Genomic DNA, 25,296 nt, shown 5'->3' on the forward strand with positions numbered 1-25,296 from the left:
ACAATCGCACCTACTACACTGGGGCATGTTTCATTCTGAATCGACACCTCCATCAAATGAGATGCTATTAGGAAGGTTGTTTGCTTTTTTTTTTAGGTAAAAAACCAAATATCTTCTGCTTCTAAAAGAAAGAAAAAAGGAAAAGTGCTCATCCGGTTGTATTGGAATTGCCTTGCTTTACATCCAGGGGCCGATTTCTCTCAGCTGCTCACCCACCCACCCTTTTCGCTCCTGCCTGGCTTCTCAAACTGGGGACGTTGGGCGGGGACGTTGGGCGCGGACGCGGCGGGCATGATGTGCGGAAGGGAATCAGCTGGTGAGAAAACCGGTCTGTTAGCCTCATTCGTTTTATTCCCCGGTCAGGATAAAAACCGGAATACCCTCTTGGTCCCGACGCCATTCCCTCCCCCAGGCGGCCTCGAACCCTTGAGGACGCCAGGCCAAGCTGGGCCCCGAGGTCAACGCTGGGCCGCGGCCGTCTGTCTGCCCCGAGGCCTAGGCCAGAGTAGGGCACGCATAGGGCTCGGTCTGGGCATCCGAGAGGACCAGAAGACTGCGGGCCCTGAATTCCCAGCGGAACTCAAAGTTGGGGGTTTGGACGCCCAAAGCTCCAGTTCCCTCCCTCCTCCTGGAGCCGGACAGCAGCATCCATCACCCGCCCGCGCGCTTCCTGATCCGGGTCCGCGCGCGCGGCGCGCACATTGGCGGGGGTGGGTCACGTGGCGGTACTGGGCGGGGCGCGCGCGGGGCCGAGACCGGGGACGCGCGCGCGCGCGCGGGCGAGCCGCGAGGGAGGAGCGGCGCGAACTTTGGTGGCGTCGGCGGCGGAGGGAGGGGGAGGGGGAGGGTGGGATCTTGACAGCGGGGGAGGGGAAGGGAGCGGGGGAAAGGGGGGATGGGAAGCGAGGCAGGAGGGGGAGGGGCCTCGGCGAGCCCAGAAAAACGACAACGCGAGAAAAATTAGTATTTTTGCACTTCACAAATTAATGACCATGAGCTCGTTTTTGATAAACTCCAACTACATCGAGCCCAAGTTCCCTCCCTTCGAGGAGTACGCGCAGCACAGCGGCCCGGGCGGCAGAGACGGCGGCCCTGGCGGGGGCCCGGGCTACCAGCAGCCCCCAGTGCCCGCGGCCCAGCACCTGCCGCAGCAGCAGCCCCAGCTCCCCCACGCGGGCGGCAGCCGAGAGTCCGCAGCCTCCTACTACGCGCCGCGGGCCGCCCGCGAGGCTTCCTATCCCGCAGCCGCGCTCTACCCCGCGCACGGTGCCGCCGACACCGCCTACCCCTATGACTACCGCGGCAGCGCCAGCCCCGGGCGGCCGCCGCAGCCCGAGCAGCCCCCGGCGCACGCCAAGGGTCCCGCGCACGGCTTGCACGCGAGCCATGTCATGCCGCCCGGGCGGCAGCCCCCGCCGCCGTCTCCCCCGCAGCATCGTGCGGCTGCCTCCGCGCCCCCGCGGCGCTGCGAGGCGGCTCCCGCCACCCCGGGCGTCCCGGCAGGGGGCAGCGCCCCCGCGTGCCCGCTGCTCCTGGGCGACAAGAGCCCGCTGGGCCTGAAGGGCAAGGAGCCCGTGGTGTACCCCTGGATGAAGAAGATCCATGTCAGCGCCGGTACGTGGCGCCGCTGGGGAGGCGCGGGAGGGTGGGCTGGGACCGAGCCCGGGTTCCAGGGTCGGGGCGGGGGTCGTGGGGAGAGGCCGAGGGGTTGGGGGCCTCGGGAGGGGAGCCCCCAGCTGGCTCTAGCTACAGTGGGATGTGGGTGTGTGCGCGCCAGCCAGCCGCCTGATCCCAACGTGAGAATCCTTTTGTACCCGGGGTCCCTTTATCGGGAGATTTACGAGACGCCAAACTGTTAGGGCAGTAATTATAGCCCCCATAAATTTAATTGCCCTGGCAGAGGCTTCAGGCCATGTGTCTTTGAAGCTTTTCTTCAGCCCCAATGCCCAGCACTATTCTTTATGGCTCTCGGGTGTTTCCCTTGTCAATAGCCTGTGAAACATTTTCTTTGCCGTTTTATGTATCTTGCGTGAACTTGGTGTCAGGTTATTATATAATGATGATGTCCAATTGCTCTTCCCCCACCCCACCTTCTCTTTCCTCCTCTTTTCCCTCTCTTCCACTCCCTCCTCCTTGGCTTTCTCCTTCGGGGTTATGGGCTTTCAGTCAACCCCAGTTATAACGGAGGGGAGCCCAAGCGCTCCCGAACCGCCTACACCCGGCAGCAGGTCTTGGAGCTGGAGAAGGAGTTCCACTTTAACCGCTACCTGACCCGGCGTCGCCGCATCGAAATTGCCCACACGCTCTGCTTGTCCGAGCGCCAGGTCAAGATCTGGTTTCAGAACCGAAGGATGAAGTGGAAGAAAGATCACAAACTGCCCAACACTAAGATGCGATCCTCCAACTCAGCCTCGGCCTCGGCCTCAGCCTCAGCAGGCCCACCGGGGAAACCACAAACTCAGAGCCCACACCCGCACCCCCATCCTCACCCCCACCAGGGCGCCTCCACACCCATTCCCTCCTCCATATAATCTTCCAGAGCTCTAGACCAGTTCTTGCCCTCACATGCTTTTCTTTCCTCTTCTGCCCCTTTCCCATCCACCCCTCCCCATCTGGACTACAACAGACCCCAAAACAAAACTCAGCTTGGTGAAAAGGATAATAAAAGGTGAAAAGGATAATAAAAAGAAGACATTTTCTGGGTAAGAGTGTGAGCTGGTTGCCGCCCAAGAGAGGACAATGGCCAAGATGCTGACTAGTGGGACAACCTGCTGGCCTGAACAAGGCTGCCAGGTTTGGGTACCTGAGAAGAACCACTTGGCATCAAATACTTTTGAGATGGCTAAAGTCAGTCGCACAACCCATGCTGACTGGGGACGTGTACATGTATATTTGTTGCAAGCAGAAGAAATCAGACCCTTTTCCTATCTTTCTTATTTCCCCTTCCCTCATTAAGGCAGCTCATACAAGCTTGTACCGAACTGAATAAATGAGTAGACATTGTGGACCTCACAAGATTATTTATTTCTCAAAATGTACAGACCTTGATGGTAGATGTGACACGTTAGTTTCCTTTCCTTTCATTTATTTAAAATATAGTTGTGGAGATATTGTTGTCTTATTCTGAGGCACTATCTTGGGGGAGGGAGAGTGCATTTAGACCCATGTGCAACTCTACAAATTGTGGTGTGGCTCTATAGAAAGACATGTGCTAAGAATAAACTCCATTTAAAAAACAAAGTTCTGAGACATATTTGTGTGTTTCCTACTTTTAATTAAAAAAAAATTATCTCAATTGAAATGGTTGACCTTGCATGTAAAATTCCTGTAGATGGCTTGAGTTGCATTCACTTGGACTAACTGCTCACATAATTTGTTCAACTTGAGCTGAACTCTTGTCAAGTTTGACCCACTGTGGGAAAAGTTCCAAAGAGCAGGAAGGCTCTTGAGCTCTGAGAGGGCTCCTCTTCCCAAACTTGGCCAGGCTTTCAGGCTTCAAGTCTCTGTAAGGCATAGAAACGTGTCCTTCTCTGCAATGAAAGGTGAAACTGCGCAGTGCTGTGGGCCCAGGACTTTCTGCAGCTGTTCTACATGCTGAACTCTGAGCACACTTGGAAAGAAGTGGTCTCTTTGGTATTTATTGCACCTTCACGCTTAATCTTTCTGTTTCCCTGGAGATAAAAACTAGTTTGTGCGAAGAGTTGAGATTGCTTTTTGTTTCTCGGCTGTTTATAAGGTTCTCTTCTTCACTAACTACAGCTTGGGATTTTTGTTTGTTTCTTTTTCTTTTCTTTTTTCTTTCTCGAAGCAGGAGCTTTCAAAATAAACTGAATTTTCCCAGTACACCCTCCAGAGTTTCTTCTGAGGAAAGAAAAAGCATAATGACACCTTAAGCAAGGTAGACCTGGGAGTATTAAGTGCTGGAAGAAAGCCAATCTCTGAACTAGGGTCGCCTTCCTCAAATGCTCCTGGATCTTTCTGCGCAACCTAGAGATCTAGACTCAGAAGGTTGAACTCAAACCCCATTCTCAATCTTCATAGCCCTAGTATTTGTTTACTGATTTACAAATTAGTAAAAGAGGATTTAGACTTGGTTGTCACTGAAGGGAGTACTCTGCAACAAGATTCAGAAAACCAACAGCCACTAGCCCCCAAATATTAGAACTGTAACCTGGCTTTGAATGAGTGCAGTTTTTAGTTCATGTAACAATTTTAGCAGAGATGGGAGGGGGGAACTCACCTACCTCTGCAGTATCAGAGGATTTTTAAACACGTTTTCCCATCAGAGGCTAACCATCCTTAGCCAGTAGTCAGTGCTGTTACCCCTTTCGCCTCGGCTGCTCTGTGTGTGATAACAGGCAAGGGTGATTGTTCTCTACCTGGGAGCAAACCAGATCTGAGAGGAAAGTGGACACCAGTCTCTGAGGGGCCACCTCCTCTCCCCAGGAAAATTCAGGGGCAAACAAATACACTTCTTCCCAGGTCAGGCCAAACCTGGCATAAAGTGCATTTTATAAGGTGCCAACGGGTGCCAGGGGTTTCTGGAGGCCCTGCAACTGCTGCTAAAACTTATTAACCCTCCCCCTACTACACTCACTTGTAAAACGCAATTAAATCACGCTGAAAATAGCAATTTCCCCAGGAATCATTAATCACCTCATACAATAAATACTTCTTTGTAATTCAACAGCAATTCTGAAAGGCATTCTCTGGGAAAAGTCTGTGGAGAAGCGAGGGATCTTCTTGAAAATAATGTGGTCTCGGGCAAAGACTCAGCATCTTGGCTGTCTGCTCAAAAAATGCCTAGACTCTTGGTGGAAATTGAGTGTCGAGCTGCAAAACCTCGAATGGCAGATTATCATCATTTAAGGTAAATTCTTATATTTCTCCTTGGTGAGGAAGGAGGGGTACGGGGGCATTCATTAGCTTCATACTGGGGGCACTTGTATAGGGGTGGAAGGGGTAACTTTCTTTCACTTACTCTAAATCTATCCAGGAAAAAAAGAGAGAGGATCGAGATTGTCTTTCTAATATCCCAGAACAAAATGGTAGTTTTTGCCCAAGCTGTCTTGATTATTAAGGTGTTGGTAAGTTTTACAAAGCCAAAGTTACCCACAATGATCCAAATGATTATGTCATTTCTTCAAGTGTTTTGCCTGCTTCAGATTTGGTCTTTAAGGGAGTTTGTTATAACAGCTTAGAAAATCCCACTTTGTGCTTCAAAATCGTTCATTGTCTGCCCCTTGCTAGGGCAACCATAAGAGTTCACCCAGAGGACAAATTTTCTATCTCATTAATTTTTTTTTTAAAGCGGACCCTACTGGCCCCTCAAACCCTTGGCCTTTAAAGACAGTATTTTGCGTAAGCTCTGTAAGCCTCCTACAAAAATGACCCTTATACATGCTCCCCTCTTCTTTCTCTCTTTTCCCCTCCTTCCCTCTAATACACACTCATCTGCTTTAGTCACAGAGCCACACTGTGCATGACTCCGGAGATAAAAGTTTTGTCAACATCTGAAATCAACCTAATCGGATAGGAGACACTTTAATGGTCACAGTTTGAATTAAGTACTTAACACTCTCCCCCATGAAGAGAGATGGCACTTTTCAGGCTCTCTTTCCTAGTTTTGCTGAAATCTACGATATACCCGGTGTTTTATTACAGCAGGAATTCAACTGTGACAGGCATAGTAGAGTACTTAATACCCAGGATGGACCTCCTGGGAAGATTACCTAGATATATGGAGAGTGGGCCCTCCACACAGCATCTTTGACTTTATATTCACCTGTCCCAGGGTGCCCACATTCCCCCCACTTCTCAGCCTCCTCCCCATGGGATGAGTATCACCATCTCTCCGCTGTCCCCCTGCTTCCCTGAGCTTCCAATCTGTGCTGCTTTTCTCACCACTGCCTTTTCTACAGCCCTTTCAACATAGAAACATATCCACGGCTCTTTGGAATGGAAAGAAAGAAAAACCCCGAAGAATCACTGTAGCAAACAGAAACCTGGGACTTCCTGTGTGAATGCGTTGGTTCTGTGCAGGCAATAGGCTGTTCTTTGTACTCTCTTGGTCTCTGCATCCCTAGCTGCGGGCTGGTATTGAAGAACACAGGCTCACCTTTCCCAGCAGCTGCTCCTGTTGCCCCTTGTCTATATTATACACTGGCCCAAGAATAACTGCTTCCTCTCTCAAAGAGTAGGGGCTGGGAAGGAGGAGGAAGAGAGTGTGTTCTAACTCCTTGATAGCATCAGGGAGGCTGCTGGCGCTGTTGTGAAACATTCTAGTCTGAAACTTCAGTCCTGGAACTCTGGCATCTCTTCTTCTCAAGGCCCCAAACTCATGGGGGCCCCTCTCCCCCACCCCTGCTTTCAGGCCAGTCCCACCCTCTCTGGGATTGATTCCTGGGGCTAAAAGAGATCCCCTGATTGAAAGGATGTCCAGGGCAAAAGAGATCTGGAGGCCGTTTTGGTTCAGTCTTCTCAGTTTACCAATGAGGAAACTGAGGCAGCTGAACACTTCCCCTTCACGTTCTTTATGTTAATGAGTGTGTAGTTTGAACAGAGTCTTTGGTCTCACCTTGGGTAGGGGTAAGTGTACAGACATCTTTTCTCTGCAGCAGCCTGGAATGGACATATGCATCTGAGCTTACACTTGAAACAGAGGGCCACAGGTGTCCAGAGGCCAGGGAAGAAGGGTGGTTTCTTGCCTGATGAGCCACCAAAGCAGCTGGGGAAATCATGTAACCAAACTGCTTTAGCCAGTGCGCTGAGACAGGTGGGCTGACCTCTGGGCTCAGGAGGGGACCGACATCAGGGCACCTGACTGTCCACAATTCTCCTAGTCCTGGAATGACTAATTCTACTATGGCTGGCCCTGGGATTTACATGGCGGTGGCTTGCCTGGGAGCGGGCATCTGCGTTTCGGAGGCCTGGGAGCTAAAAAAGTTAAACAAGGATCCTGGTTGCAGCAGATAAAGGTGTAGCGCCTGTTCGAGGGAGATATTGAAATTGTAATCTTTGTGGTCACGTGACTCATTAAATAATTAATGTGGATCGTCAGGAATGGATCGGAGTCGTCAGGGCTTCACTAGGAATGAATCTCTCAGAAGTGAGTCCCCCAACTTCCTATTTGATTTTTAAAAGCACACATACTCAGATTTGTATCCAAAGGCTTTTTAACTCCTTCAGGAGTGGTGGAAAGAGGCCATCAGCGGCCAGGACCGGAGCTGGCGGGCCCACGCTGGGTCTTGGGGCTTTTCCTGCAGGGGTTCTGCGAGTCTGTGGAGCGCGCCGCGCCCGGGCAAACGTGAGTTCGGGCTCGGGATTTCTGCGGTCACATCGTGGCTTTGGTGATGAAGTGGGACGGATGAGCAGACAGTTGGTAATGTTCTGATTCGCACTGGGGAAGGCTGCAGAGATACCACAGAACGGACGCGCGGCTTTGTCCAATTTTCCCGGTGTTCATAAATCACCCGCGCCGGGCGAGCGCCAAAAACGCGGAGAGAGAGGCCGCGGTGGTGGCGGCCATTGCAGAGGGAGAGACCTGGGCAGCATCTCTTTGTGACTCATTAGTCTGAAAGATTTATGGTGGAACAGCAGCCATGAATATTTGACTTGGGGATAAGGAAATAGCAACAACAATGATCACCATAATAATGACAATACTCCTAAGCGTGAGGGGGTGGGGATGTGTGTTGTGGTGGATGGTGGTGCAGCAGATCCTTCTGGGGCTAAGCTGAGTGGTAATGTGCAGGGTAGCTAAGCCCCACCTTGCTCAGGGTCAGGCCAGGATCCCCAAGGCCAGGGGGTGCTCCCTTTGGGGACATAGAGGGCAAGTTTGAACAAGAGAAAGGGCCCAGCATGGATTCTGAGTCCCAAGTGCTTGACGGACAATGGGGCCTGCAGGTCGAGGTGGTGGCAGAGGGCAGCTACCTGCTGGTGTGCGGCCACTTGTTCAGTGTGCTAGAGGGCCCTGAAGCCTGAGGGTCAGGGTACTTACCGGCTATTTGGTAGCCTCTCTTGGCACTATCAGCAGGATTGCATGGACGCGGGACAGCCACTGGGGCTAATTTAGGCAGGCTGGAGTGTGGGGAGGCCACCCAGGCCTGGGTGAAGGGATAGTGGGGCAGGGACAGAGCTGTGGAAGCAACCGGCCCTCAGAGTCCCAGCCCAGCAAAGAACTTCTCCAAGCCTGAACCCAACGCACAGGAGGATTCTTTGTCCCTCCTCAGAGTCTTCCCCCATCCCCTGAAAGTTGGCTGACCATTTGGTAGTTAGAGAGCAAGAGAGGGTTGCAGATATCTTAAGGAATGAGGCAGCAGCGGAATTAGGGCCTGGAGCGGCTCGTGGCTGCTGTGCATAGGGAGCCTGGGTAGGGAGCCTGGGTAGGGCCCCCAGATCGGTTATTGTCTGATGCCCGCATCCTTCCCCATTTCCCCCACTTCCAGAAACCATAACTGGCCTACTCTGAGGGACTGGGCACTGTGGTGGTCCCGCCAGCCCACTGGGACCGAGAAAGGATGCCCCAGGGCTTTAATGAACCAGAAGACAAAACCTCACAAGACTGCCCCAGCCCATGGGCTGAGCTGGAATCTGATTTCGCGCCAAACAGAAATGAACACTATTAGTGAGGTTTCAGGAGAGTCCGTGATTGAATGCTCCCAGACAAGGCTTCCCTTTGTTAGCAAAAGAAAATAAAGCGTGCATTCACATCCCCAAGTTGAGGTGCGAGAGGAGCTCTCGCAGCAGAGCGGACACCAACAGAAAGCCTCTTCCACCTTCTTGTCTTCCTCCGTCTGGTCCATTTTCTTCCCGCTTCCCCTCCCCCCCGCATAAAAAGAAAAAAAAAAGAGTGTGGGTGCGGAGATGGAGTATGTATTTATTTTACAAAAATAAATCATGATCTTCAGGCTATTTGTAGACCGGAACCTTTCAAGCAATGAGTGAGCCGCATGGACGAGTGCCCTGGCGACTCCTCCGTGTCCGCGTCACCCCGGGGGCCACCCGGGTGCCCGCGCTGCCTTCGTCTCGGCCTCCGGCCTTCCAACTCCCTTCCTCCGCAGCCGCTGTTCACCCTCTGCTGTTTGTTTGTCCGCAGAGCGCCCAGACACCGGAAACGGCGGTTCCCTGAGCGCCCGGAGCTGGAGACACTCTCGAGTTCAGTCTTCGACATCTTTCGAGGTAAGCGCTGCGTCAAAACTCTTCACTGCCCCGGGTTTCGCACCGGGCCTTTGGGCAGGAGTTTACTTTCCGTGGCAGCTGCAACCCCATGCCCTTTGAAAGAGGTGCTGGTCAATATTTAACTTCAGAGGAGTTTTGGTGCTGGTTCCCCTTAGCTGCACGCCCAGCCAATGCGGGGCTTCAGCGGACAAAGCTCTGCCCCAAAGCTGGCCTCGTACGGAGGGGCGGTTGCATAGACCAAAGATGTGTGTCTGTGTGTGGGGCAGGGGGCTCAGAAGGGTGTGTTTGTCCCCTCCGGCATGCCCCAGACAGACCAAACCGCTACACGGAACAGCAGGGCAAAAGCAAGTAGAGGCCACTGGCGCGGCGGCCGCTGCGTGGGCTGCTCTCCTTGTGGACTGTTTGCGGCGCCTGCGGAGACTGTGAGCTCGGCAGTTGTGGCCAGTCCCAGCTCTGCGTGGAGGAAACTTGTGTCGCCGCCTTGCAGTTTCTCCTATCGTTTTGCCTTTTCTCGGCACGAAGGAAGTTGCTGTATTTCAAATGTGTAGACCATCGCAGGCAGCTGGGCTTCTGGTTTCTTTAGCCGGGCTGATCCGCTGATCCTCCTATACGAAAAGCACGAGTTTTATATGTCTCGGCGTTTTCTTTTCCTATTTGGAACAAGGGAAAACTCTTTAAAATTCTTTTCAAGTTCTGGCTTAATTTGTTCTCTTAGTTTGGGGTGCAGGGAGGTAATTACTGTGGTTTATTACCTTGTAAAAGATCCATAAATTTGCTGCCTGTTTGGGGGAGGGGCTGCTGGAATAGCTTTCAAAAGCTTGGGTTGAAAGAATGGATTTGCTTTGTGCTTTCAGGAATTACTTATTTTAAAAAGTTTTCTGAGATTTTTATCTTCTATTCCCTAGGCCTCAGCCTTCCCCGAAATCTGCTCCTACAATAGATATCAGGTTGCTAATTAATCAAAACATGCTATTCAGTGTTGCTCTAAGACTGATATGGTATTCCAGATACAATTATTACTTTATCAGATAGGAAGTAAACAGAGTAATTGTAAAGCTGGTTACGTTCTCAGCTACTGTATGTCTGTTTATACCAAGTATAGATGGAGCATTTCAGGAATTTGCAACTCAGTGTGTACTTATGATTTGCATCTCTGCACACAACAGAACCACTGCATGTGTAAATAGTTGCAGAGGTCTGCGGCCATGTGTATAAAATGATATACACATCCATATGTGTCCAGAGAACTTGGAGCTCATTTGTACTGTAGTTGCACCCACAGGAAATATCTCATGTTAAATAATGATCTATAATCTACTCTCTCTCACTCTCTCTCTCTCACACACACACACACAATATACACACACACACACACACACACACACACACACACACACACACACACACACACACCGTGAGCAAAGAAGGCCCTACCTGACGCTGAGTAGAAAAACCACTAGAGTTAAGTAAAGGGAGAAAAATGTTAAGTGTATTTTTGACAGAGAAATCAGATTGCAGTGTTTGAATACAGATATAGCTAATCTGCCAACAACCTTGCAAATATTGACTCAAGCTCTGTATCCTTGGTCACCTGCTCCTTCCAAGACAACTTCACGGCTATTTTGGCTCTGGTGCACGGATCCAGGGTATGTGTCCCCAGCCCTGGCCAGGTTGGGTGGGGGAGTCAGGAGAGGGCGGATTGGCAGCTGGGTTTCCCAACCTGGGCTTAGATACTTGAGCATCTCTATTCTTGTTCTCTGGAACTGAACCATAAAAGACCCACAGCCTTGCTCCAGGAAAGTGGGTTTCAGAGTGGTGAAGGAGGACTCTCAGCTGCTGGTTCCCCGGGGGCTTGCCCAGACTAAGTTCTCATAGCGAAGCTGTTTTCACCTCAGAAGTTAAATTTCCTTTGACTTGCTCAGATTTTTCCCTTCACATCCCACCCAATCACCCCATCCCACCCCAAGTCGTTAATGTTAATTGTTAAACAGCAGTTGGAGCATTAACTGGGCTGTTAATAGCGGTATAGAGGCTCCTGGCTGGAGCTGAGATGCTGCTGGGCCTTGCTGGCGTTAAGGCATTTCTCTGAAGCAGTACCAAAGACTTCTCCCATTGATTTATGGCCTCGGGAGTTTTGGTTTGCTCCAGATTGCTCTGAGAGTTCTGAAGGGGGCCCCTTCTCATCTTTGAGTCGAAGCCTGTGCAGAAACTTTGGTTGGGAGCAGGCAAGGGGTTTGCCAGGCTATCTGGAGAGCTCAGGGTGAAATTGTGTGGGTGGAGGGGTAAGGGGAGCAGAGGACAGTGTATTAGTTGTCTGAGTCCTCGGGGAACTGGAGAGTGCTTTTTGAAACCAGCCTTTGGTCCTGTCCTCTACCCCCAAAACGTGAGAGAAGCAGGTTTTCACTTTGGGTTCTCACTTTCTAGCTTGTGGCTTCGTTCAGAGCTGGGAAAGTTCACAAGGAGGTTCTCTCCCAGCTATCCCACAGACAGAACCTTATTGGAACACTACCTCTAGCTTAGGCCAGGGCTTACTTCCAAGGGATTCGGTCTCCTCCTCTTTTATTGCCCTTGTGATTTGGACATCCCCATGACCAGGCCCCTTTGCTGAGGGCCTTACATTCTCACCAGGCCTCTTCTGCTCCTCTGTGGGGGAGGAGAGGAGGGAAGGAGTCACGCACAGCTTCCGGCAGCTGCTACAAGTGAGTCCTCACACTTAGAGAGGCCTAGCCAGCTGAAGACCTACTCTCGAGGAACAAAAGAATACGGCATGAGGATCTTACCACCACAGAGCACTCCCCTAGTTCAGAAACTAAGACTGAAAAGAGGAACTTTTTAGATGGCTCCTGAGAGGGTGAAGTGTTAAAGTCAGTGGATGGTGTCACCAAGCAGAAGGTAGGAGTTGGAGTGGGATGGGGAGGGGTAATGCCAGGTTCTTCCTGATCTGAGTTGGTCCAGTTCAGTTTCTGATGGTGGACAGAGTTGTCTTGGGGGAGGGTGGGCAGACTTGTCTGCAGAGAGGGTCCTAGATTGTCTAGTAGGTTAATTCAAGGGATGCCAGCAAAGGTTGGTTCTTTTTTTTCCCTCTCTTGCAGAGACAATTAGATCATTTCCCCTTACATTTTTCATCATCAGAAGCTTATAATTTCATGTATCACTGAGCTATGCACTAAGGAAATGTGTAAGTACAGATTTGGCCAGGGCGCTTGGTCCCTTCAGATTTAGCAAACCCTGACCCACCACTCTAGAGCCAAGCATCTCTCTTCTAGGGGGTTCCTGTCGAAAAAAACCAACTGGACTTGGAGGAGGTGCTTCAGCCTTTTGTCAGGTAATTATGGGCCTTTTGGGTTTCTCCAGTGGCTGTGGTGTATGGTGTGGGTGTTAGCAAACTCCATACAATGGCAGGCCATTAGGGAGTCCACTGACTAGGCCAGTCCTTATTGGGTTTCCTTCTGGAAACAGGGCTAGCGCCTTGCCTTTTGACATACTGGCCAGTGGGCCAGGGGAGACTAGAGTGCTTGGGTGTTCTGGGTTCAGTTTATGTGTGAGTGGAAGACTGTAAGGAAAGTTCCGTGGACTGTAAGAATGGAGATAGAATTGCTGTTCCCTTGTGTCTGGATCATGTGTAAAGAAATATAAGTGGAGATAAGTGGCCTTGTGTGGCACGTGTTGGGGTGGGAGGAGATGCCCCCAGCGTCCTACTGCCCTAGACAGTGCTTCCCTTCCCCATTGCTGGTCAAGGTCCCCCGCTTCACCTCCCCGAAAGCTAAATGTTCTGCTTGGAAACCTAGTTCCTTCAGTGATTCCCTATTTGAAATAGAAGGATTTAAGTTGACGTATGACCACGTGAGCACATAATACAGCACATTATTGTGGCATTTGGAGCGGAGACCCGGGCGGGCTTTGCCTGTGATTACGTTTTCTAGATTCTCTACAGAGCGAGAGCTTTTCCCCCCACCCCCTCGCACCCACCTCCTCCTTCTCCTGCCCCTTCTCCGGAAAGCGCTTTCCTAGCGGGTTGCAGTTTTCAGCGCTCATGGAGCAGTTCTGGGCGAGCTAGCGATGGGACTCCAGGCCACACCAGGAGGATGGAATTTATTTTAAGGTATTTCCGTTGATTGTTCATATGTAGAGTGAGTTATGGCTGCGAGAGACAAAGGTCAGGTGAGGAGACCCTGGTTCAGGGACAGGACCCTCAGCCCTTCTCTTCCTTTGTTTCTCCCTTAGAACCGAAAGCATTTGAAAGATCACCAGTAGCGCCTCAGACTGAATTTAATTCCTTGGAAAGTATTGGGGGGGCTGTAAAGGAAGGGGCACTCGGGGGCTACTAGGTGGGCCTGGTGGCCTCCAACGCTCCAGTGGCTTTGTCCACTGCATCGGGACTTGAGTCCCAGAAGCTGAGCCCCAGGCAGAGGGAGGGTCCCAAAGCGCCGGCTCGGGCCAAGGTGGCCCACGCTGTGCTCGCTGGACACGACTGCCTGGAGGGGGTGGGGGCTGAGTGAAGGAGAAGGGGGATCGCGCCCCATTTAGCCGTGTTTGCCGGCCACGATGGAGGGTGAGGGCTGACCTGGACAGCCAGAGCAGCTGGGAAAGGGAAATCAATGAGCGTCCAGATGCGCTGCCATTTTATTGATGATGCTTCGGGCCACTTTGTTCAGTGCTGGGTTGCAGGAAGCGCTTTCCCACTTGCCAGACTGAAGGAGCTAGACCCTGAGGACTAGCCATTGTTTCCCTGAGCACCCTCTGCCCGAGTAGGGGTGGAGAAGGACAGCTCAAATCTCGGAGAGGCTTGGGGTGGGGGCAAGCGTGCTGAATGCCCAGAAGCTCTGTTATTCTAACATTCAGGAGACAGAGAAAGCAGGGAGCTGGAGCTGCGTTTGGGCTTCATAATGCACAAGGCTTGGGCGCCCCCTTGTACGCCCTCAGCCAGCTAGGAGGGCTGGAGGACTGGCTGGTGTGCCCTGGGCTGGAGGGAAGTCTGAAGGCAGAGTCTGCAGAAAGCAGAGGCAGATGTCTCAACGGTTTCAGAGCCCCAGAAACGGTGCTGTAGCCAGAATGGGGGCAGAGAGTTAAACAGTGTGCTTCCAAATTACTGGGAAAGCTGGAGCTAACTGGGCTTTAGGGACCCAGCACTCCCGGAAAGGATGGAAACTCCCTAAAAAGGTGATGGAAACTTCGCTTTCCTTTGCTCTTGAAGCTCTTGGAGCAGAGAAAACAGATGCCTACAAGGAGTCGGGAATCGTATTTGTCTCCTGACTTAAAAAAAAAATCTTATTTCGTTCTGCACTGGAAAAAAAATCAAATCAGGTTTCCCCTACTTGAGTGGGATTTACTTCCCCAGACGGAAGGGCTGCTTCAGCCCTCCTCCGCTACTGGCCCAGGCGCTAACCGTGTTTAACTGAGGCCATTTCAAGTGCTCTAAAACACCCCTTGGAAATAAAATGTAAGCTTTAATTGCTGTTCAATTACTTGTCAGCATTTCATATGATTTATGACCCAGTTCTGGTACATTTTTGACCCAGTTAAAGACTCATAAATAATACAGTTTCGCTAGAAAGAATGAGAGAGGGAATAGAAGAGGTTTGCTAAAGGCATCTTTTTATTGTCGCTTCAGTGCCAGCACGCGGAATAAATATCTAGGCATGGACTCTTGAGCTGACTCTGTATAAAAGTGTGCACAGAGAGAAGGCAGTAGTGACGTTTATAGAGAACCGGTTGGTTTTTCCTCCACGGAAAGAGCTAAAGCCACTCCATCATAGCTAAACAACAGCTATACTTTTTAAAAAAAGGCTAGTCCCCTTTTACCCTCAAAATGCCAACTTCAACCTCACAGGCAAGCTTATTTCCTCATTGATTTTCCTCCCCAGTCTGGGATTTCTATGCTTCTTCTTGCCAACAGTTATTCCTCACCTTCCTCCCTGGCTGCATAGCCAGCCGTGGAGCCACCCACAGGCCCTCGCAGATAAGTTCACAAGGAGGCCCCTGTGAAGGGTAGAAAGGCACCAGCGCACCTCCGCTGTTCCAGAGATTCTTCTAGTGCTGAGAAAATGTTTTCTTCTAGTCCACATGGGCGAGGGATGGGGGGCGGGGGCATGGGACTTAGGGGTATTGGGGCAGCCAAGGGGTCCTCTCCCCAAAGAAAACCTCAGCGGTTTTGGCAGAGCCGGGTGCATGGCTGCGGGATTTACCTAGAAAGGGTGCGGCGGCGGTGGAAATCGACTGGCGATATTTTTCTCTTAAAAAGCAGTAACAAACAAACAAAAATCCGTCAGCTATTATACATTATTATTTTTAATCACCTCGCCTGCCTAGCTCCAAAATCCAATCTGTTGGATGTCAGCAGAGAGGCCTGGACCCGGGCAGTCTGCGTGCCAGGCCGCCAGACCCTAGTCCTGAGGTCCAAACCCTACTTCTGCCCGCCGCAGCCCGCAGCCCGCAGCCCAGAGGCCACCTAGTCGGGGGCGGGTGGAGGCCCGGCCCGAGCTCCCGCCCCGGCTTTCCCAGGGCTCCGGCGGCTCGGCGGGTCCAGTCCCCGCGTTTTGCCGGCACAGCCCTGGCGCCGGCGGAAAGGTATGCGCCCGGGGTGCCCCATCCCTCACCTCGGCGCCCTGGGCCATCCCCTCCCCCGGCAGGTTCTCACGAAGATCTGGCCTTCCCGGCAGCTGGCTTAGCTGAGAAAGCGGCGAGTCGCGTCAGCAGTTTGGAGGAGAAAGTGCGGGTTGATTATTGACCCACGCCTTCTTTCTTCAAATGCCACATCCAACCCGGCCGGTTTGAAGAGAAAATGCCGCCCAGCGGATTTTTGCGGCCGGCTCTCGCCTCCTACGCTGCCTGGCTACCCCTTTCAAGTCGCGCTGGAGCAATATGCCATAAGGAGCAAGTGTTTGCTGTTTTGTGCTCTGTTTACAGCTTTGGGGCGCCGAGTCATAAATCTTGCCCAGCCATAAATGACAAAAACCATTGGTATGCATGAGGCCACCCTGGCCCGGAGTGCTTTTTGATTTCTCCCTTTTCCCTTGGCTTTGTTTTTGCTCTAAGGTGACACTTTGGCTCCCTGACAGTTTAAACATACTACTTATATTTTTAACACCTTCCTTTGAGAAGGACCGGCCGCTGACACCTTGGAATTGCACGAAAGCTCCATTTCTCTCTTTTTGCCACACACATATCCTTGCAGAGTTCACTTCTGAATCTGGGGAATTGAGGGAGGCGTTAAGGAGGAGAAAGACCATCCATTCTCCTTAAAGTTTTGGCAATATTACCAGGCACATCGGGCCTTTCCTCTGCTCAGCGTCCCTATCTACCACCAATTAGGGAAGAAAATATAGGTGTACGTTCCTGCGGGGGGTCAGAACTTTATCTGTCTTTGCCTGAGAGTGAGCTGCGTGTTTGAACTGTGAAATGGGCACAGAAGACCTGGAGACCCAGGATTCTAGCACCTTTGTGTGTACCTGAGCCCAGAGTGTCCCATTTCACGGCCTGGACAACCTGCATCTCCCCCAGGCTACTTTCCTCCCAGCCGCCAGGATTTCAAGGGTTTCTACTTTAAAAATATAACCAAAGACACCCCAGTTGGCTCTTGGGGCGGTCTCCCGAGAAAGGAGGCCCTATCCCAGCTCCCCAGAGATTGGCTTTGAGGTTCTTGGATTGGGGGTGGCAGGTGAGGTGAGGTAAACTGCCCGAAGTCTGGGGAACTCTCTTCTCCTGGTTCCGTCATCCCTTCGCCCCGCAACTGGAAACGTCCAGGGCACAGGGTAAGGTGGTTTCCTAAATGGATTCCTAAGAAAGAGAGCCCCTTTGTGAGAGCCGTTTGTCCTCATTAGCATAATTTTCCTGGACTTCAGTGACGCCTAGGAGCGGGGAGAGGGAGGGCGGTGAGGGTTGGGGGGAGGCTGCCCTCCTCCCGCCGCCGCCGAGCTCCCCCGCTCGCTCCCATCCCTCCCCTCGCCTCAACCCCATCCCCCACGCCGGCCCACGTTCCCCCCTAGCCGCCTCGGCCTCCCCTGCCGCCCGCCCCCAGCGCCCCCCACCGCACCCCCCGACCAGACGCTGCTCCGCGTGTAATATTCATAAGAAACATACCCACGTCGGTGCCACTAGCCCAGGCAGAGCCCTGCGCCGCGCTAGCGCTTATCTCCGGGCCGCGGCTGCTGCCCTCGGGAAGGGCAGGGGGCGGGGGTGTGGGGGAGGGGAGGGAGGGAGGGTGGGTGGGTGGGGTGGGTGGGAGGGGGGGTCCGAGCCGCCCCAGTCCGCCCTGGGCGAGCCGTGCCGGAGCAGCTAGGCGGCCACGCTCTGCACCGCGGCGTCCGGGCCTCGGGGTCTCCCTCCCGCCCGCCGTCTCGGCTGATGCTGAGGGTCGGTGCCCAGCCTGCGCCGAGGGGACCCGGCCGGGCTGCGGAGCCGAGCCGGGCCGGGGGCCGGAGCCCGAGGCTGCGCTCACGGCGCTCATCAGAAGTTAAGGTAAGCGGGGCCACTACCGGCCGCTCTCGGCGCTGAATGGTGGAGTTTACGTCTCGGTGATTTATGGCTGCAGACTTAAATCTCGGTTCAAGAAGAGTTCACAAGCCGGAGCTTCCTTCCCGGCAGTGACTGATACCCTTACACTTCGAGTTCAGGCCGCGCTCCCATCCCCGCCCCCACCTCTTCCCTCTCGCTAGCCCAGCCTCAACTTTTCGGGGTTGGGGAGGAGGGGAAGCAGTGGGCGAGGGAACGCGGGAGCTCTTACCCGCTGTTCCCGCTTAAACTCGGGGTGAGGGCAGGCCGAGGAAGTGGCGGGAGTGGAAAAAGGGAGCAGTGTCTGAAGGAAGGAGGTTGAATTTGGGCAGATCTTCCAGAGAGACAATAGGGCTTGCTTCCTGCAGTCAGTTTAGCCTCCTCAACTCTTTCAGTTTTTGCACCTGGGGGTTACTGTCCAGAAACGGATCTTTTCAATGGAATCTCCTCCCATCCCCAGCCCTTGCCAGGGGATGCAAAGCAAAGTTTCCTGGCTGGCAAATCTCCAACTTCTTTACTAGGTGGCAAACTTTGGGGGCTGGGGTGGGGTGGGGTGGTGGATTATGTGGGCCCCAAGGTGGTTATCCGTTGGCCTCAAACAATAGGAAGGACTTTGGTGGGTGAATTCACATTTTAAGTTTATGGAGGTTGTTGTTCGCTCTTAGAGTTTCAACGGTAGTTTTTATTATTTTATAAGACAATGCATAACTTGACGAAAAGACCGTAAGCCGCAGGCCGGTGTAGCCTGTGATAATGAATTAGCAAGTCACTTGAAATATTGCATGTTCAAAATCAACTTAATTTTGTTTTATCTAATATCAGCTGTTCAAGTGTCTGGAGTAATTTTCTTAACCTGACGTTTTATTTTACACAAGCCCAGTATCTTAAAAATGTATAATGGCAGACATTAACACTGCCAAATGTAATTGGAGTTATTTTCAGTGAAAGAACAGGAAACGGAGACATTAAATTGCTATTCTGTTTTAAATTTTATTTTATCCTTTATTTACTTTTTGATCATGGTATCTGTAGCTTCCTATCTATTTCCAAAAGAGAAACAATACTCCAGGGCTCAAGATCACATACAATAACTCCGGATAAGGGCTGCTGTAATTTTTAATTGAGGTTCTGGAAAATTAATTGTGCCTGTTTTCCAGATGTTGGTCAGATTGTTGGTTTAATAATGAAATCCAAAGGAGTCCATTATTAAAAACAAAATTATAATCATCCACTGCTATATGCTTATTACATTAATTTTTTCTAGTTAACAAAGTGTCTGCTATTCCTGGAATCTTGAATAACTTCAGGACTCGAATACACATAGTTGAGGCATGAAGTGTAAGCCCTTTTCAAATTCAATTACAATGAATTTGTCATTGTAATTTTCTTAAATGGTCAGAGAGACTAACATTCTGATTGTGTGTGCGGAGCGACTATTTGAACTCACGTGAAAGTTTTCTGAGCTGAGTGAGAACCGGAGGTTGACCATGCAAAGGTGAAAACAAAAATAAAACATAGATTTCACTTATACAATATGTTTTCTAAATAAAAAGGGTTGAGAAGGCTTTCGATTGCTTTTTAGATTTCCAGGTTTGTCCTTTACTTGGTGTTTCTGAAGCAGGTAAATAGGCCAAATAACAAATATCAACAACAACAACAGCACACAAAGATCAGGGAACTCTGGCAGGATTTTATGGCTTGTGCTTCCATTCCTCGTCCGGAGCCAAATGACCCCCATACATCACATTACATAGCAGTTTCTAAGACAGAACCTATTATCGTTAAGTTGGAAGGAGAGTTCAAGCCGTGGTCATGGAGATGACGCTGGTTTTTCAGGTTCCTGATGGGTTTTTTTCTTTCTCTAATCCATCATGTTTTAACAGGTAGAATTTGATAGTTGCCCTGAATAACAGGACCTCAGAAAGTCCAAGGCAGGAGGGTCTGGAGACCTTCTGTAACAGGGGCAAAGAGGTGGGAGTGGCCTGCTGGGACCTGCCTGAGAAATAGAGAGAGGGAAGGAGTAAAGAACTGTCCAAGATTTGAGTTTAACTTCCTGGAGAGGGTGTCGTTGTTGGTCCATCCCCACCCAGAATGTTCCATCCAAAGTTTTCTCTCCCCTCCTTGACCACAAGGGTCTCATTTGGAGGAGGTGGGTCATATCCCTGCACAAGGGTAGATTAACTGTCTAACAAGCTCAGCTTCTGAAATCGACAAGGGTCCAGTAGGGCTATTGCCTGAAAAAAATTTGTGCATACCTCTCTTGGGTGCTGGAAGGTCCAAGAAGGGCCTGGACGGGAAGTCACCCTGCGTCATGGTTCTTTTGGCAAATATCAGTCCTAAAGAGAGGATTGGAGAAAAAGTTGGTGACCCAAGCTCCCCTTTGCCCCCTTGCCCCTTCCCTATGATCTCCAGAGGGGAGGAATCCAAGTTGTGGAGAGGAAGGGACACCCCAATTTTCTTCTTCCCTGGAAAAGAAGGGATCCAGAGCCTGTTCCTTTCTAGCCCAGCAGGCCTTTCTTCTTTTGGATTCCAGCTCCCCAGACCCGGCTTCCGGACCTCTCACTCTCCTCCCCTCTCCCCGGAAAACACCCCAACTCCAGATGCAAGTTAAGCAAATATTTGTAGCTGCCAGTAAATTCCAGCGGCTTTTTATAGCGCGGCTCTCTGCGCCCGGGGCCAAATCGTGCTGCTAAATATTGCTGACCACTTTTTCTTTTATGGCTTTCATGTCACTTAGCTATTGAGAGTAAGATGGATTTGCGCGGAGCCCTCACGGCGCTGCGATTCTCGCCCCCCAGGTCTGCGCTGGGCGGCCATTGGCGGCGGAGCGTCACGTGACCGCGGGGGCGTGCCAATGTGCGCCCTCACGGGTGTCAAGCCCCTGTCAGAGTTTGCGATCAAGATCGTGAAACAACGCGATGCAAAAAGCGACCTACTACGACAGCTCGGCGATCTACGGTGGCTACCCTTACCAGGCAGCCAACGGGTTCGGTTATAATGCCAGTCAGCAGCCGTACCCGGCGTCCGCAGCACTGGGCGCCGACGGCGAGTACCACAGACCCGCCTGTTCGCTCCAGTCGCCCGCAAATGCCGGGGGCCACCCCAAGGCGCACGAGCTGAGCGAGGCGTGTCTGCGCACCCTGAGCGGTCCGCCCAGCCAGCCCCCGGGCCTGGGCGAGCCGCCCCTGGCCCCGCCGCCGCCCCAGGCCGCGCCCCCTGCCCCACCGCAGCCGCAACCCCCGCCGCAGCCCCCTGCGCCTGCCCCCGCCGCGCCCCCGCCCCCCTCGTCAGTCTCCCCCCCTCAGAATGGCAGCAGCAACCCCACCCCCGCCAGCGCAGCCAAGAGCCCCCTACTCAACTCGCCTACCGTGGCCAAACAAATCTTCCCCTGGATGAAAGAGTCTCGGCAAAACACAAAGCAGAAAACCAGCGGCTCCAGCTCAGGTAAAGGGCCGCCTTCCGGAAGAGGGTCCACTGACCTGGCTCCCAGCCCCCCAGGCCACTTCCAGCCACAACCAGCAAGGTTTAGGAGCGCTGGATTCTTTCCAGAATTCACCGCTCCTCCTCCCCCCAACTCTCAAAGGTTTCCAGAGGCTTTGCAACTAGGGAAGTGATTGGACTCTGCGCAGGAAACCCCAGAGAGAGACCTGATGGGAGTCTTTCCGGACCTCTCTTATGAGCAAGTGGGGCCTAGTGACTTTGGAGTCCCTCCCTGTGGCGTTAGGACCTTTGGGCAGAGCAAACCTGAGCAGCACTGTCTGTTTTTAGCACAGCTCCTCATTTCTAATGAAACACTGGCACCCACCCCACAATGAAATGTGGCAGAATAAAAGCAGGCCTCCAAGTCAGAATCAATGCTCTGCCTATAATCAGAGCCTATTTTTAATTTTTGCTCCAGTAGATGGAGTGGCTGCCTTATCTCTGGGAAGGCCCTACTCAGACTTAGTACAATGAAGGCAGCCAGGGATTTCCTGGGGGAGGGGATGCTAATGGGAACCACATGGGCCTCCTGGAACCAGATTCCAATAGAGGACAGGCGCTGGGTCTTGGGCTTCCCAGCCTCTTCGTTTCCTTTGCCGCTGCCTTCTCCAGTTGCTAGTGCTCTGTTCAGAACCTGAGCATCTGGGACCATCCAGAGCCAGGATTTGGGGGGCCAGGGAGGAAAGGATGGTCAAGATTAGTGGCCAAAGCTGGGGCAGGCTGCTTGATGACATGGAGAACCCTAATTAATAGCATCCAGCATCAGGGGGCTGGGCCTCCCCACCAGAAATGGAATCTCTTTTCAATGGGATCTCTTCTTTCTGGCAGAGAAGGCCTTCCAGGTTGGAGCTTCCACTCCACTCGTTTATACTGGACAGATCAAATAAGTGGCCAGTTGAGGCAACTGTCCAATCCTTCACTCAGATAGTGATGGAGGGAAAGGTTTATTGAGTGTATATTAAGTGCCCCACCTTCCAGTTACTGTGAAGGGAATGAACATGGTGACGCCTGCCCACACGGAGTTTGTAGTCTGATAGGGCTGAAGGATCAGTAAATGAGTCAGAAAGTGAATAGCTCCAGAAGGGAAATACAGACCAGGAAGGCAAACAGGGGGTTCTGCTTTTCTGTTCCTTCCACACACACCCTTGGAGAGGCCTATGATTTGCAGCTTTACTCAATGACGGGCTACAGGCGCTGTTTCCCCACCAGGACAGAGGACAATACGTAGTTCCTTCTTCCCCTTTCTGGGCCCTGACAAACGGAGGGATCTTTGGGGCCTGGAGGAAGGAGGGGCCTGGCTGGGTCAGGGGCTGGGCGGGGCTGCAGGCAGCCCCTGATGCCACTCTTCCTCTCTCCTCTGATCTCGCAGGGGAGAGCTGCGCAGGTGACAAGAGCCCACCTGGGCAGGCGTCGTCCAAGAGGGCGCGCACGGCCTACACGAGCGCTCAGCTGGTGGAGCTAGAGAAGGAATTTCACTTCAACCGCTACCTGTGCCGGCCGCGCCGTGTGGAGATGGCCAACCTGCTGAACCTCACCGAGCGCCAGATCAAGATCTGGTTCCAGAATCGCCGCATGAAGTACAAGAAGGATCAGAAGGGCAAGGGCATGCTGACATCATCAGGGGGCCAGTCCCCAAGTCGCAGTCCCGTGCCGCCCGGCGCTGGCGGTTATCTTAACTCTATGCATTCGCTGGTTAACAGCGTCCCGTACGAGCCCCAGTCGCCCCCGCCTTTCTCCAAGCCCCCCCAGGGCGCCTACGGGCTGCCCCCCGCCTCCTATCCAGCACCCCTGCCCAGCTGCGCGCCCCCGCCGCCCCCGCAGAAGCGCTACGCCGCGACGGGGGCGGGCGCGGGGGGCACACCCAACTATGATCCGCACGCGCATGGCCTGCAGGGCAACGGCAGCTATGGGACTCCACACTTACAGGGAAGCCCTGTCTTCGTTGGGGGCAGCTATGTGGAGCCCATGAGCAACTCTGGCCCCCCCCTCTTTGGCCTAACTCACCTCCCCCACGCCGCCTCGGCTGCCATGGACTACGGGGGCGCTGGGCCGCTGGGCAGTGGCCACCATCATGGGCCCGGGCCAGGGGAGCCGCACCCCACCTACACGGACCTTACCGCCCACCATCCTTCTCAGGGAAGAATTCAGGAAGCCCCCAAGCTCACCCATCTGTGATGGTGGGCTCGGGGCTGCGCGCCAGGAGAGTCCCCACCCCACCCCCGCTACCTACCTTTCTTCTTCGTTTGCTTTTTTTGTTTGTTTAAGGTTCTTCCCGCCCTTCCCTTTTCTCTCTCCTCCGCCCCCCCCCCCGTTTTGTTTTCTTTGGTAACACGTTTTTATAGTTTATGTGACGTAGCAATCTTGGTTGCTGGAATGGCTGTCAGTATCAGTAGCGATATTTATCTCCTCCCGCCCCTCGCTCGGCCGCTGGCCCTGCACCTTTACCTTCTCTACTCTTTGATCAGAAACAGGGTATATGAACAAATTTTCTAGCCAAGTTCTTTGATGTGAATTTGTTCGTACATTATGGCTCCCGAGGGGAAGCGATTACTTTTTTTTTTTAGTTTTTAGTATTTTTTTTTAATTGCACTTCTTGTAAAGAGCGAGAAAAAAATCAAAGGCGCTTTGAAACAGGGGCTCCCTGTGCAAGGATGACTAAGTGTACGTCTTTCCGTGTGTGTATGCTGGTGAACAGTCAGATTTATTTATATTTTTTTTGCAAGCATTGAATAAGTTTTAAATATTATTTATCCCCATCCGTTCGTATTTATATTAAAGAAATTCTGTACCCTGATTGTTCAGAAGGTTTCTTGGGCCTTTTGTTCAATGGTGTATTGGCGTACATAGAAAAAAATTTTATTCGAAAGGGAAATAGAATTCCTTTATAAAAACAGTAACGATGCAATAATACCAGAGAGGATCCAGCTTCTGAAAACAGTGATTTAGGTTTGTAACATCAAGCGAAACTGAAAAAAAAAAATCTGTAAACGCGAAAAACGCTAGGTTTGTTTTGAGAGTTCTACATTCCTTGCTGCTCACATTCTGAGAAACAAAACAAAAAAATAAAATAAAGTTTCTATTCTGAATAATATCCGTGTTCAGAAGGGATTCTTTGGCCGAAGATAGGATCTGCGTGGAGTCCAGGCAGAGGCGAACTGGCGGAGCAGGCCGCGGCAGCCCTCCAGCTTCGGCTTGAGGCCTGGCCAGGCGGCTCGCCCGGGAGCGCGGCGAATCCTCGGGAAGGCAGCCGGAGCTTCTCGCGGCGGCAGTTCTGGAAACGCTGAGCTGCCTGCCCGCTGGGCTGCCCGGTTCCCAGCTGCCACCGAGGCCGGCCGCGGGCGCTGGGGCTGCGGAGTGCTGAGTGCGGGAGGAACAAAGGCAGCCCGGCTGAGGCGCGGCGCGGGGCGCACAGGTGCCCGGGCAGCCCCGCCGGGGGATAAGGTAGGGCTGTCTTCTGCTCCACCATCTTCCTCCGGCCAAAGCAGACCAGCCAACGTCTTAACCCGGGGAATCGCCGGCCGCGCGGAGGATGCCGAGCACTTTCTAGGAGCAACTGGCCTCTCCGCCGATGCTTCGCTGTCCCTTATCGCGCCCGGAGGAAAGAATCACTCCTAAAATCGCCACTGGGTGCGCGGGGCGGCTCGGAAGAGACTGAGGCTCACCCAGGTCTCCAGCAAAAGAAGAGCTGAACTCCAAGGAGCCTCCCCGAGTCCTTCCATGGACTGCTTGAGTCCCAGCATTGGCTTCTTCCCGGAAAATAGGATTTGGCATACTCTGGATTTATTTCCTCTCCTTCTTCCCTCCCTGCTTTCCTTTTATGGCCCCAGGGGGAGGGGGAGAGAGAAAGGAGATTGGTATCTTTCTAATAAAAATGCAGTTTTACAAGTACTTCTTTTATTTGATGCTACAGGAGCTAAACATTACATTCCTACTGCTGGATTTAAGATAGAGCTGCCGACTGACTGGCTGGCAGAGGCAGAGGCAAAGGCAGGCACAGGAAAGGGAAATATTTTCATCTTCAGATTAAAGAATTGCTCGGAGAAGAAACCGAAATCTGAAAGTGCAAACCTCAGAACTACATCCCCATCAGCAGCCCCCCTGTCAAAGCTGGAAGTGAGGAACCACCTGTGTCTGGGGATCAGGAGC

General features: G+C 52.4%; 2 protein-coding genes and 1 long non-coding RNA gene across 3 annotated transcripts; 2 read left to right on the plus strand and 1 right to left on the minus strand.

Moving 5' to 3' along the window:
• Nucleotides 1–986: 986 nt before the first annotated feature.
• On the plus strand, nt 987–2,531 carry HOXA4 (homeobox A4). Its single transcript, XM_030857404.2, has 2 exons — nt 987–1,614; nt 2,167–2,531. Exons 1-2 carry the CDS (start codon nt 987–989, stop codon nt 2,529–2,531), a joined length of 993 nt encoding a protein of 330 aa, XP_030713264.1.
• Nucleotides 2,532–18,778: 16,247 nt separating this feature from the next.
• Nucleotides 18,779–23,428, minus strand: LOC138842812 (uncharacterized). The gene is made up of 3 exons (XR_011377710.1): nt 23,381–23,428; nt 19,926–20,006; nt 18,779–19,666 (listed from the first exon to the last, which is right to left on the minus strand). It is a non-coding gene; the product is annotated as an uncharacterized lncRNA (long non-coding RNA).
• HOXA3 (homeobox A3) lies at nt 20,589–23,325 on the plus strand. Its single transcript, XM_030857398.2, has 2 exons — nt 20,589–21,114; nt 22,520–23,325. The coding sequence occupies exons 1-2, from the start codon at nt 20,589–20,591 to the stop codon at nt 23,323–23,325; spliced, it is 1,332 nt and encodes a 443-aa protein (XP_030713258.1).
• Nucleotides 23,429–25,296: the final 1,868 nt, after the last annotated feature.

This window comes from Globicephala melas, chromosome 9 (genome assembly GCF_963455315.2).
Source record: "Globicephala melas chromosome 9, mGloMel1.2, whole genome shotgun sequence".
NCBI lineage: Eukaryota > Metazoa > Chordata > Mammalia > Artiodactyla > Delphinidae > Globicephala > Globicephala melas.